This window comes from Neomonachus schauinslandi, chromosome 8 (assembly GCF_002201575.2).
Source record: "Neomonachus schauinslandi chromosome 8, ASM220157v2, whole genome shotgun sequence".
Lineage (NCBI taxonomy): Eukaryota > Metazoa > Chordata > Mammalia > Carnivora > Phocidae > Neomonachus > Neomonachus schauinslandi.
In genome coordinates, this window is record NC_058410.1 from 106009366 (window position 1) to 106022832 (window position 13467).

Below are 13467 nucleotides of genomic sequence, written 5' to 3' on the forward strand. Positions count from 1 at the left end.
GAGCTTCATCTTGCCTTGACAACCTGGATTCTCTCTAATCCCCAGGCAAATTAAAAGACCAAATGTTATTAAGCAATTAATAATGGAGCAGATGCTGTTTGGCTTCAGTCTCCACTAGACTCCTAAAGGGCCTGCTTCAGTCCCTAAGAAAAAAACGGTCATTCCCAATGCCAAGGACAAAGGGCATTGGCAAGTGTCTAGAACAGTGCCTGGCACAAGGTTGATAATCGATACATATATTTTTTTAAAGATTTTATTTATTTAAGAGAGAGTGAGAGAGAGAGAGAGAAGGAGCAGGGGGAGGGGGAGGGAGAAGCTGGCTTCCCTCGCAGCAGGGAGCCCGATGCGGGCCTCGATCCCACGACCGCCGGATCATGACCTGAGCCGAAGGCAGACGCTTGACGACTGAGCCACCCAGGCGCCCCCTAAGTGAATATTTGTTTAATGATGAAAGAATTAAGGGCCTACTACGTGCCAGGCAGCTGTGCTAGGCCAGCTGGCCTGCTCCTGCTGAAGTCCCCTCTTCCCGCTCACTCTACCGGGACGATAAAGGCTGTCTTCAGTCCTCCTACCGCCAGGGTCCGCTGTAGGAAGCGCGCGGCTGCCTTTTCACGTCACCGTCTATCCCCGCGGTGCCCTTTGACCCCGTGAAGTCACTGCCCCGAGTTAAGATGGCGGTATCGATGGCAGCTGCCGCCGGACGACTGAGGCGGGCCATTCGAAGGTCGCCCCCCTGGGGGAGCCCCAGCCGTCGGCCTCTCTCATCGGAGCCCCCTCCAGCCCAGGCCACGGCCGTGCGCGACGCCTTCCTGAACTTCTTTCGGGACCGCCATGGCCACCGGCTAGTGCCGTCCGCTTCCGTGCGGCCCCGCGGCGACCCCAGTTTGCTTTTCGTCAATGCGGGCATGAACCAGGTGGGGGCTGAACCACCCAGATCGGGGGCGGAGTTTATGGTTTTTTGCCGGGAGAAAGACGCCGCGGGATTGGGCAAAAGAAGCGAGGGGCGGAGCTCATGGCCTCTGGGGAAAGGGCAGTTCGTGGTTAGGCCAAGTGTTTGCGGGCACAAGTTCAGGCTTGGGGAAGGCTGCACTTGGGAACTTAAGGGTTTGGATTGAGTTTTAGGTCCAGGAATGGAGGGTGTGGAGTTTTATGGGGGCAGAGTGGTGGAGGAAGTCTGACTTCATTTATTCATGCTTTAAATAAAGATAACTAATTGATTAGATAAATGTTTATTGACCACTTAGTATGTGCTACACTGTGTTCTCTAAGCTTTTGACTTTGAGCACCACTTACCCTCTAGATTTGTCTTCATCTGTAAAATGGGCGAGGAGGGGGGACTAGATTAACCTTAGAGGCTGTTAAATGCTCACTTTGTGAGACATGCCCTGTGGTCTCGGATTTATATCAGAGGTTATTGAGTGTGGTTTGAAGAGGCTGAAATGGAGGATGAAGCCATTCAGTGCCCTGTTTCCAGCCACCAACACATTCCTCCTCCTTTTACCTTCCCTAGTTTACTAGCAGAGGGTCTCTGTTTCATGATTTATTTACCCCTCGTCTGCTCCACACACACCAGAGATAGGTGCCCCCAGGCTCCCAGATTGCCCCGTTGGCCATGCACAGCACTCTCAGGGGCACAGTCAGCCTTCAGTCTGAACACCCCACTCCCCACCTCTCCCTTCTACTGAGGGAATGAGAACTGGGACCTTCATGTGTTTCCAGTTCAAGCCAATCTTCCTGGGCACTGTGAATCCACGAAGCGAGATGGCAGGCTTCCGACGGGTGGCCAACAGCCAGAAATGTGTGAGGGCTGGAGGACGCCACAGCGACCTGGAGGATGTGGGCCGAGACCTTTCCCATCATACCTTCTTCGAGATGCTTGGCAACTGGGCTTTTGGGGGTGAATATTTTAAGGTGAGTCTCCAGGAAGCCCTGGAGTTAGGAAAGGGTCAGTGGTCCACCAAGAAGGGGCTCAAGATTAGTCCTATCTCCATTCCTATTGTCTGCATAGACAGGACTCATACTGGACACAGAGGCGAAGTGCTAGGTGAACAGGTATGGCAGGAACGTGTTTCACTTCCCTAATTGGATGGTAAGTTCCTTGAGGGCCAGGACTGTGCTTCTTGCCTAATGGCTAATCAGTAATTGTATGAATAAATGGGCAGGCAGAAATACTAAAATGCAGGACTTAGCAATCAGCCCAGGTTAGGGTGGAAACACAATTTCATGGAGAGGATGGGACTTGAAAGAAAGGATTTAGAAGAGGGGGAGGAGCTTCCTGGGCAGGAGAAAAAAAAACTCAAGCAGAAATGGTAATGGTTTGTTCTGGAAACGAGGTGGGCAGTGGAATTTTGTCTTAAGTTGAGGGCTGAAACTCGTGTAGTTTGATTGGTGCTTCAGTGGGGCCCTCTTCTCACCCATTTTCCTCCTCCCACCCCATGTGGGTTTCCCCTGCAGGAGGAGGCTTGCAGCATGGCCTGGGAACTCCTGACTCAGGTCTATGGGATCCCTCAGGACAGGCTCTGGGTCTCCTACTTTGGTGGTGACCCCAAGGCAGGATTGGACCCAGACCTGGAGAGCAGGGACATCTGGCTCCGCTTAGGGTAAGTCTGTCTCAGCCCATTATGTCCATTTCTGGAGGGCAAGAGGACTGGCAAATAGAGAGTACCAGCATCAGTCCTCAGAATCTTAGCGTATCCTAGGAGACTGGGGTCAGCCCTGTTTCCGCTCTGGCTGAGCTTGATGGAGAAGCTCTCATGGCCGAGAGGGTTCTGGCTCCCAGGCTTGTCTGTCTCCCTACCACTTGCCTGGCTTTCTCCTCAGGGTGCCTGCCAGCCATGTGCTTTCCTTTGGACCCCAAGAGAACTTCTGGGAGATGGGGGACGCTGGCCCTTGTGGGCCCTGTACCGAGATCCACTATGACCTCGCTGGTAGGGTGGGAGCCCCCCAGCTGGTGGAGCTTTGGAATCTGGTCTTCATTCAACACAACAGGTAATAGGGTGCTAAAGCAGGAGGAAAATCCCTGGCCAGAAGTGGAGAAGGTAGCAGTCAGGAGACTTTGATCCATTTCTTATAAAAAACAAACACTTAAATGGTGTTTACTGTGTGCCAGGCACATTTCTAAATACTTTTCACATAATAACTGATTTAACCCTAGTCTATGCTCTTAACAGTTTGTATTTATTTACTTACTTAGAGAGTGTGAGGGCACACAGGAGCGGGGGGGGTAGGGGGGACGGTACAGAGGGAGAGAGAGAGAATCCCAAGTAGGCCCCATGCTCAGCACGGAACCCAGTGCACGGCCTGATAACACGACCCCGACATCATGCCCGGAGCCGAAACCGAGAGTCAGATGCCCAACCGACTATGCTCATAACAGTTTAAACTAGTCACTGCTGCTCTCAGGCCTTTGCTCTCTTATCACATGATGAAGCTGAGCTTCATGATCTCTAAGATTTTCTTCCAGCCTTGACCTGTCTTTTTCTCAGGGCAAAGAATTCTGTCCCAGAAAGGGGATGTGTGGGTCCAGACAAGGGCCCAAGCAGGGGTGAGGGTGGAGCTCACCGTTTATGAGAAAGTACATACAGGAATCAAGGCCATCACTGTCTGCCTTTGGTGGGGAGGGGTGGATACTGCCTTCTGGTTCCTCCCACTGTCAGCCCCCTCCTCATTCCTCCACTTGCACTTGGGCATCTGCCTCACTCCTGTAATCCTGTGTGGGGCCTCACCTTGCACACCTTCCCTGGCCAGAGAGGCAGATGGAAGCCTGCAGCCCCTGCCCCAGCAGCACGTGGACACAGGAATGGGCCTGGAAAGGCTGGTGGCTGTGCTGCAGGGTGCACGCTCCACCTACGACACTGACCTCTTCTCCCCGCTGCTCAATGCCATACACCAGGTGAGCCTGCCTCTTCCCTTCCAGAAGCTATTGCTTTCCATTTTTTTTAAATTTTTTTTTTTTTAAGATTTTTTTATTTATTTGCGAGAGAGAGAATGAGAGACAGAGAGCATGAGAGGGAGGAGGGTCAGAGGGAGAAGCAGACTCCCCACCGAGCAGGGAGCCCGATGCGGGACTCGATCCCGGGACTCCAGGATCATGACCTGAGCCGAAGGCAGCCGCTTAACTAACTGAGCCACCCAGGCGCCCCTATTGCTTTCCATTTTTGTTGAGAATTCTGCATGTTCCTGCATGTGGAAACAGTGACCAACCAAGGATACCAGGGTCAAACACGAGGCTAGGGTTTATGTTTATTACCTGATATTGCCCTAACTCCTTTCTTCCTATTGTAGCCTAAGAGATAAATAATAAGTAAATGTATTAAAGAACAAGATGGCAGGTTTGAACAAGATTGCAGATTGTGACCAGGCAGTAAACATGGGTGATAGTAACTAGGAGAGGGGGTGGGTACAGAGGAATCTTAGACCAAGTGTTTGGGGAAGGCTTACCAAGCAGATGATCTCTGAGCTGGAACCTGAAAGAGGAGGAGCCAGGCACAGGAAGCTCATTCCAGGTAGAGGGGACAGCAGATACCAAGGCCCTGAGGCAGGAAAGGAACACAAAGGTAAAGAAGAATCACATGGGATGTAGCTGGAGAATGTGTCCCGGAGATTTTGCTGTGTAACAAACCACCAAACACTTTGTAGTTTAAATAACAACGAGTTACTTAGCGTATGAGTCTGTGGGCTAGCAATGTTGGCTGGGCTTTGTTGGGTCATTCTTTTGGTTTTCTTGAGTTCATTCATACATCTGTAGTCAGCTGCTAGGCAGTTCTACTTCTGAGGATCGGCTGGCTGGCTGGCTGGCTGGGTCACTGGGAGTGACCAGGCTGTGTCAAGCAGCAGGCCAGCAGGGGCTTGTTCACATCACATCATAGCTCAGCAAGGTTCTAAGAAGGAGAGCAGAAGCACACGAGGCCTCTCGAGGCCTAGGCTCAGAGCAGTGTCATCTCTGCCTCATTCTGTTGGCCAAAGCAAGTCACAAGGCTAGCCCACATTCAGGGGGTGGAGAAATAGATTCTATCCCTGGATGGGAAGGAGCTGTGGTCACGTTGTAAAGTGGCATGCACACAGAAAAGGAAAGGATTGTGGCCATTTTTGCAAACAGTCTACCATACAAAGGAAGGCAGAAGTCAACCTTGTGGGGCCTTGAAGTCCAAAGTGGGGCTTTTCTAAGTGTGGTGAGAAGTGTTCTGAGATGGGCAGGGCCATGATCTGATTGACACTTTTAATTTTTTTTTTTTTTTAAGATTTTATTTATTTGCGAGAGAGAGAATGAGAGACAGAGAGCATGAGAGGGAGGAGGGTCAGAGGGAGAAGCAGACTCCCTGCTGAGCAGGGAGCCTGACGTGGGACTCGATCCCGGGACTCCAGGATCATGACCTGAGCCGAAGGCAGTCGCTTAACCAACTGAGCCACCCAGGCGCCCTGATTGACACTTTTAAAGGCCACTCTTGTTACTGTGTGGAGGATGGGCTGGAGGGAGACCTGAGAAGAAGCTAAGAAACCAGCTGGGAGGCTATTTCATCCAGGGAAGAGACAACAGGGCCTGGCTTAGACTGGTAGCTGTGGAGGTGGAGCAGAGTAATTGATCTGAAAGACCTCACAGACAGAGGAACAGAAGGCCCCATTGATGGATAGGATGGGGAAGGGAAATAAAAGTCAAGGCCTGCTCCCTAGTTTTTGACTCGAGCAGTATGGTGAGTGGCAGGACTGTTCATAGGGAGGGGGAAGCTCGGGGAAGAGACAGGTGTGGAGCTCTAGGTGTGGAGCTGGATGAACCGGGCTGTGCTTTGGAGCACTTACATGTAGGCACAGCTTACACCCTCCCCCCCCCCCCCGCCCCCCATAGAGGCTGGAGGAGTGGGTGTGGGCAGCGGAGAGCGCCTGGGGTCAAATGGGCCAGCCTCAGATCTCAGATCTACTCCAATGTGTTGCGTGGCCTTGTGGCACTCAGCTAGCTCCTCTGGGCCTCCATTTCCTTTTAAAAGCGAGGCTAGTAATACCTCCCAGAGCAGGATGTTTTGGATCCTTCAAGCACCCTCCCCATTCTGATAGCAGAAATTCAGTGCGTGATCACAGCCGCGATCATGGTTAATGCTGAATGTGGCCCCAGGAGGGCAGGGCCTGACTCCCTTTCATGTTGGAAGCTTCTCCAGCTAGGACGGTCCAGATGTGGTCGGCTTTAGGGGTGAGGACAGATGCTCCAGGGCTGATGAAGAGCACCCCACCTGGGCCATGTCAGGCAGGGCCAGCAGCCATGTCTCCTTGTCTCCCATTTGCCAGGGTTGCGGGGCACCCCCTTACTTGGGCCGGGTAGGAGCAGCAGACAAGGGGCGCACAGACATGGCATACCGTGTGGTGGCCGATCACATCCGCACGCTCAGTGTCTGCATCGCTGATGGCGTCTACCCTGGAATGTCGGGCGCCCCGTGAGTCTGGAAGGGCTACAGAGGGAGGCAGGGGCTGCTGGGGGGTTGCAGGGGAGAGGAAGGAAGGGGATGGAGAGGTGGGTTGGGTTGAGGTGGCAGGAGGAGTGGGAAAAGGGCAAGGGCTCCGGGATGAGAGCACACACCCTGGACCTTGCCCTCCCCACTCTCCATAGTGCTGACCAAGGGTGGCTGGGGGTTCATAGCTGGCCTCTGAACCCCCTAGGCTGGTTCTTCGCCGGATCCTCCGTCGAGCTGTGCGGTTCTCTACAGAGGTGTTGCGGGCACCGCCTGGCTTCCTAGGCAGCCTGGTGCCTATAGTGGTGGAGACCCTGGTGAGGGCAGAGCTAACTCTTCTGGGCATCCCTGGGTGCTCGGGAAGCTTGCAGCTGAGCCCAGATAGTGCCCCCAGCCTAGGTTCCCCATCCTAAATGTCCAGCCCAGGTCCTGTGGGGCTGAGAAAGCTGGGATTGCGTACAAGAAGCGGGGAGCCCTCAGGAGGTCTCCTTGCCTGGGTGGCTGAGCCTTTGAGTTTGGGACCCCCTTCTGCCTGTATTCCCTATTTGGGTCCATTCCCCATCCATTGGCCTGAGCTGAGCTCCCAAGGCAGGTGTCCTCAGGGAGGCCCAGGGTGGGGAGGTACAGAGTGGGTAGGTTGCCTTTCACACTTCTCAGCCCTCTACCTCCCTCAGGGGGACGCTTATCCAGAACTACAGAAGAACTCAGCCCAGGTACTGGCTTCAGATGGGGAGGGAGGAGCCGACGAGACAGGTGGAGAGCGGCTGTCCTTTGGAGGAGGCCTAGCTCCAGTCCTGCCCTGCCCCTGTTCAGATAACCAACCTGGTGTCAGAGGATGAGGCAGCCTTCCTGGCCTCCCTGCAGCGGGGTCGGCGGATCATCGATCGGACCCTGAGGCGCCTGGGGCCTTCTGAACTGTTCCCTGGTAAGTGAGGTGCCTAGCCAAGGTGTGAGGGCCTCACTTAGGTGAGCCAGGCAGGCCTGTGCCTAGCATCCACACCCTCCTCCCCCCATGTCCCTCTCCCTGCACTGTCTCCAGCACCCAGACCTCTCTGTAGCTGGACACCACCCTGCTTCTCCCCACTTCCACACTGCCCAGCTGGCCCTGCCTCCAGTCCCTGCTTCCCAAGGCTGGCTTCATGCCTAGAATGAGCTTCCCTTCGCCTCTGAAATGACAGATGACAAAGGAGTACCCTGGGCTATCCCCAGCTCTGGCCTTAGAGCCTGAAGCCTGACCCCTCTCCTGGACCCACCCAATGTAGGGAGGGGACACTTGTGCTTGGCACCCGGTGGCTTCTGTGTGCTTAGAAAAGCCCTGGCCCTTATTTCTCCCTCATTCCTTCCCCTTTGGTCTATCCTGCCCCTCCCCCCTGAACACCCTTTGTCTTCCTTCCTCAAAGCTGAAGTGGCCTGGTCCTTATCACTGTCTGGGAACCTGGGGCTCCCCCTGGACCTGCTAGAGTTGATGCTGGAGGAGAAAGGGGTGCAGCTGGACTCGGCTGGGCTGGCGCGGCTGGCCCAGGAGGAGGCCCAGGTACAGGCTGGGGCACCCCTGCCCAGGGTTGTGTTGGGACAACCCCTTCCCCAGCCCTGAGTTCCTGGGGGAGGAGCTGCAGCTATTAAGGGCAACAGGAGGCTGAGGTAGGGTCTGTCCCCTCGGCCTGGAGAGAACACTAGTGCAGTGGGCTAAGCCAGAGCAGAAGGGGAGAGGCCAGCGCAGCGTCCTAGAGAGGGGACCTCCAAGGGCAGCAGTGGGTGAGGGGTGGGAGGGAGGCCTGATCCCGAGACCCTGCCTGTTGGGTGGTTCACCGGCCAGCCCAGGGTCTCTAGCAGCCAGCCAAGCCCCGACGGCTTATTCCCGAGGGGAGTGCAGGGTCCACACAGCTGTGTGGCAGGGACAGGGCTCTGGGGAGGCTCAGGTCCCATTGCACCCGTCCGCGTGCCCCTTCCATGCGCATGCGCCCATCCCGCAGCACAGGTCACGGCAGGCCGAGCCCGTTCAGGAGCAGGGACTGCAGCTGAACGTCCACGCACTGGGGGAGCTGCAGCGCCGAGGGGTGCCCCCAACTGACGACAGTCCCAAGTACAGCTACTCCCTGCGACCCAGCGGGGGTTATGGTGAGAGGCTGGACCGAGGCTGGTGGCCACAGGTGTACGTGGGGGTGATAGGGAAGGATGTCTGCGATGGGAGCTCCCAGCCCTGGGCATTCCCTGGGGTAGCCCCCAGGGGTCGCTGTGGCGCCTGAAAGGGCCCCGTCCTCCTCGGCCCCGTGCCTGCTGGCTTCAAGGAAGGCACAGACCCACACCCCAGGCCCCACGGCCCTGCCTAGCACTGATAACCATGCTTCTCCCTGGCAGAGTTCGGCACCTGTGAGGCCCAGGTGCTCCAGCTGTACGCAGAGGACGGGACAGCCGTGGCCTCCGTGGGGAGGGGCCAGCGCTGTGGCCTCCTCTTGGACAAAACCAACTTCTATGCTGAACAGGGGGGTCAGGCTTCAGACCGAGGCTACCTGGTGCGGGTGGGCCAGGAGGTGAGCCCCCCCACACACACACAATTTCTGCCCATGGCAGGCCTGAGCTGGGAAGGGAGCCAAGGGGAGGGAAAAGCTACAACCATCACTCCAGTGCCTTGGCCCCCCCCCCCGCCCTTCCCTAGGATGTGCTGTTCCCAGTGGCCCGGGCCCAGGTCTGTGGAGGTTTCATCCTGCACGAGGCCGTGGCCCCTGAGGGCCTGAAGGTGGGGGACCAGGTGCAGCTACACGTGGATGAGGTAAGGACCACACCCCTGATACTCGGGATGTCCTGCAGCCTCTGGGCTCTCCCCACACCCCAGGCTCCTGGGTGACAACAGTGTTTCAGGCCTGGCGTCTAGGCTGTATGGAGAAGCACACGGCCACCCATCTGCTCAGCTGGGCACTGCGGCAGGCCCTGGGCCCTGGCACGGAGCAGCGAGGTTCCCATCTCAATCCCGAGCGCCTGCGCTTTGACGTGGCCACCCAGGTGAGCGGGGCACAGAGAGGCTTCAAGTGAGGCGGCAGGCTTACAGAGAGGTGGTCAGGTGGCAGGGGGCTTTGGCCAGTCTGAGGACCCGGGCCCCCTGTCACTCAGTCACTGTGAGGCCGTGGGGGGGCGTCTTGCCCTCAGGCTCCTTGCGCACGGCGGGGCGGGGGGGTGGGGCCAGCCAGCCAGTGTCCAGAGCCCTCCTTCCACCTCCAGCCACCCAGCTTCCTTGTTGCTGCTGTCACCCAAGCCCTATCTTGCTCCAACTGAGCTGCCCTCCCTTCCCTGCCGCCCTGGCTCCCTTTCCTCCTCACACATCGGGCTCCGTCCTTGCTCCCACATCCCCCTGTCCCGGGTTTCTCTTCCGTTGGGCCACCCCTTGTTGTGAGTTCCCTTGGTACAGAAGAGCATGTTCGTTTCTTCTGACTTTTAGTGCGTAATGAAAGGCCTGCAGTTGCCAGCAGGCCCCACTAAGGAAAAGAATTGTCTGCTCCACCAAGGTTGAGTGAGCACCGCTATGTGCTAGCCACTGTTTTAGCACCTGCGGGTAGTCCGTGAACACTGACTGCTTCTTACCACATCAGTTACAGGCATGGGGCTGACCTGTCAGTCTGTCCATCTTCCCCCCACCCCACCAGGCTCCACTGACCCCCGAGCAGCTCCGGGCAGTGGAGGGCGCTGTGCAAGACGCCGTGGGGCAGGACGAGCCAGTGTACATGGAGGACGTGGCCCTGGCACGCACTGCCCGTATCCCTGGCCTGCGCTCTCTGGATGAGGTGAGTTGGGGAGCCCGCCCCCCTTGGTGAAGATCACCTGCCCCCTGCCACACACCCACACACACACACACACACACCCACCCACCCCCCACACCCACACCCACACACATGCTGGTTAACAGACTTGTCCCCGTACACCCTCAGGTATACCCAGACCCTGTGCGGGTGGTGTCAGTGGGGGTGCCTGTGGCCCGTGCGCTGGACCCAGCCTCCCGGGCTGCACTGCAGACCTCTGTGGAGCTGTGCTGTGGGACGTGAGTCACTCCTGCCTGCCTGTCCTGACCCGGGGCCCCCGGATCCTCACCTCCCTTTGGTCTCTGGAGCCCCCAGCCCCTGGTTCGGAGCTTCGGCTGCTCTTTCCTATCCCAGCATTCCCACTGACTTCCTTGTCCCTCTCTCTGCCCGCAGGCACCTGCTGCGCACAGGGGCTATAGGGGACCTGGTCATCGTTGGGGAGCGCCAGCTCACCAAGGGCACCACCCGCCTGCTGGCCGTCACTGGGGAGCAGGCCCAGCAGGTTGGCGTGCCAGCAGGGTCCGGGAGGCCGCTGGATGCGGGGGGCACACAGTTGACACTCTCAGGCTGGGCGACGCCAGCAGCAGAAGCAGTGTTCGCACGGGTGTGCGGATGGGGCCGTGCCGGCTGCTGGCCCCCGGCGTGATTATCTGCTGCCTTGATTGATCCTGATGGTTCAGTATTTCTAATTTGGCCCCAACTAGCAATAGGTTGAGAGCCCCTGTGCTGCGGAGGCGAAAGTAAGCCGAGCAGCCCCGAGCATCCTGTTCCATCCCCCGCAGGCCCGAGAGGTGGGCCAGAGTCTGGCCCAGGAGGTTGAAGCTGCCACAGAGCGGCTGAGTCGGGGCAGCCAGGATGTGGTGGCGGCTCAGAGACTCTCCAAGGACATGGGACGACTTACTGATGTGAGCGTCACCCCTACCGCGGAGCTGCTCCCCACCCTCTCCTGGTCCTCTTCCCTTCCCCGTGCCTCCCCAGACCCTTCCTGTCACTCCCCAGGCTTCCTGCTGGACTCCAGCTGGCCTCGATGTTTGTCTGCCCTGGGGGGGGGTGGTGGTGTGTGTGATGTCTTCCCCCCCTCCCCCGGCCTCAGAGTCTGTGGCCCAGGGAAGGGCCCGGCTCATAGGCTTCTGGCGGTAGGCGGTGGACACGGCCGTGATGCCCCAGTGGCAGCGGCGGGAACTCCAGGCCGCACTGAAGGTGCTGCAGCGGCGTGCCAACACGGCCGCCCGGAAGCTGGAGCTGCGGCAGGTAAGAGGCGGCTCCGCAAGGGTCAGAGCCGCTGCAGCACGCACGCTGAGAAGCCTCCGGGCCTCATATGGGGGGGGGGGCAGCTCCTCCCTCTCCCGCCAGCTGGGCACCATCAGCAGGCCATCCCCCCACTTCCCTCTCTGCCAAACTGTGCCTCTCCTTCACCTCCCAAGTCTGGCTCAGACTCTCCCTCCAGGAAGCCGACCGACTTGATTAGGCCCTTGAGCCCGCATTGCTCCTTGACTGCCGATCTGCCTTCCTCCCACCCCGTTTCGTCCGTCTGGGCTCCAGCCTTAGGCCCTCATCTTCAGTGGCCCATCTGGGGGTGCCTGGAGCTGTGGCGAAAGGGAAGAGGTGGTGGGGGGAGAGGAAGGACACAGGCCATTCGAGGCAGAACCACTGGCACCTCTGCTCAAAGCCGAAGATCTTGGCTGGGGGCGGGGATTTCTGGACTGGGCTCAGTGTGGAAGTGGGGGCCAGTTGCCTTCCCGCCTGATGCCCCTGCCGTCCTTCCTGCCCCCCCCCCCAGGCTGCACAGAAAACCCAGGAGCTGCTGCAGCGGCACTCACAGGGGCCCCTGATTGTGGACACAGTTGCTGCCGAGTCCCTCTCAGTGAGTGCTGGGGCTGGGGGGTGGCCCCAGGGTCCGGGAGGAGGAGAGTCCTGAGCGGGAGGCAGCTGGGAATCCAGAGAGTGGCAGGGTCACCATCTGCCCTCCCTTGCGCAGGTGCTGGTGAAGGTGGTGCGGCAGCTGTGTGAGCGGGCGCCTGGCACCTCTGTGCTCCTCCTCAGCCCCCAGCCGCTGGGGCACGTACTGTGTGCCTGTCAGGTGACCCAGGTGAGGGACGGAGGAGAGCCGCCCATCCCGGTCTAGCTCTCTGGTTCCACGCCTTTGATTCCTCTGAGGCAGGGTAGAGGGTATCTATGGGGACACCCCAGAACGGGGATAGGGCCATCTCTTAGCCCTAACCACACCCCCCAACCAGAGAAGGCACCATGAGCTCCCCTAATTACCACCACCCCCGCTCCAGGCCACATATCCCTTGCAAACAAGTAGCAGACATTCATTAACCTCCATCCACGTTCCCAGCCCAGTGCTCTCCCATCTCCTCCCTGATTCCCCTACCATGTGCCCAGCTAATCACCATGATGCCACTCTCGAGGGTAGGTGGAGTGGATGGTGGTGGGCAGGGCTGCCCTGCATCCCTGCCGCTTCTATTTCTGTCCCCAGAGTGCCACGCCAGCCTTCACAGCGGAGGCCTGGGCATTGGCGGTGTGCAGCCACATGGGGGGCAAGGCCTGGGGCTCTCAGGTGGTGGCACAGGGCACCGGAACCACTGCTGACCTGGAAGCTGCCCTCAGTACAGCACGAGCCTATGCCCTCGACCAACTCTGACCCAGCTCACCCAGGGACTTGTGTAGACTAAACAGACAGGAGACAGACCCATGACAGGAGCCCTGAAGGAGCCAGCAGAACTTCCCCGGAGGCTGAAGCAAAGCACTGAAGTCTGGAGGCCAAGCAGCTAAGTCCAGGAGGGCTACCTTGGGCCAGGCCCCGTGCGGACACGAGATGGGGCTGCAGGAGGCGGAAGTGAACCCAGAGACATACTCCCCTGTCACTGGATGAATGTGGAGCCACGGACTGTCTTGGCTGTGATTGCTCATTAAAAAGTATTTCACCGAGGGACGCCTGGGAGGCTCAGTCAGTTAAACATCTGCCTTCAGCTCAGGTCATGATCCCAGGGTCCTGGGATCGAGCCCCGCATCAGGCTCCCTGCTCAGCAGAGAGCCTGCTTCTCCCTCTGCCTCTCCTTCTGCCTCTCCCCCTGCTTGTGCTCTCTCTCTCAGTCTGTGTCAAAGAAATAAATAAATTTTTTTCTTTAAAAAGAAAAAAAAGTATTTCACTGAGGCTAGAAAGCTCCAGGAGGTCTTTTTTTTTTTTTTTTTTTAAAGATTTTATTTATTTATTTGACAGAGAGAGACACAGC

At 57.8% G+C, this 13467-nt stretch overlaps 1 protein-coding gene across 1 annotated transcript; it reads left to right on the top strand.

Moving 5' to 3' along the window:
- Positions 1-665: 665 nt before the first annotated feature.
- On the top strand, positions 666-13212 carry AARS2 (alanyl-tRNA synthetase 2, mitochondrial). Its single transcript, XM_021691997.2, has 22 exons — positions 666-914; positions 1720-1911; positions 2455-2600; positions 2821-2988; positions 3748-3892; positions 6277-6422; positions 6646-6754; positions 7112-7150; positions 7251-7362; positions 7838-7971; positions 8411-8555; positions 8796-8968; positions 9094-9207; positions 9297-9437; positions 10076-10213; positions 10358-10467; positions 10622-10730; positions 11011-11133; positions 11369-11479; positions 12009-12092; positions 12207-12317; positions 12711-13212. The coding sequence occupies exons 1-22, from the start codon at positions 672-674 to the stop codon at positions 12873-12875; spliced, it is 2958 nt and encodes a 985-aa protein (XP_021547672.1). The 5' UTR covers positions 666-671; the 3' UTR covers positions 12876-13212.
- Positions 13213-13467: the final 255 nt, after the last annotated feature.

What these genes read in the sequence shown, in the direction of transcription:
- AARS2 (XM_021691997.2), top strand. Translation starts at nt 672, where the DNA reads ATGGCGGTATCGATGGCAGCTGCCGCCGGACGACTGAGGCGGGCCATT. An exon ending in GACATCTGGCTCCGCTTAGG is followed by an intron (nt 2,601 to 2,820) that starts GTAAGTCTGTCT and finishes CTTTCTCCTCAG; the next exon opens with GGTGCCTGCCAGCCATGTGC. An exon ending in TTGCTGCCGAGTCCCTCTCA is followed by an intron (nt 12,093 to 12,206) that starts GTGAGTGCTGGG and finishes TCCCTTGCGCAG; the next exon opens with GTGCTGGTGAAGGTGGTGCG.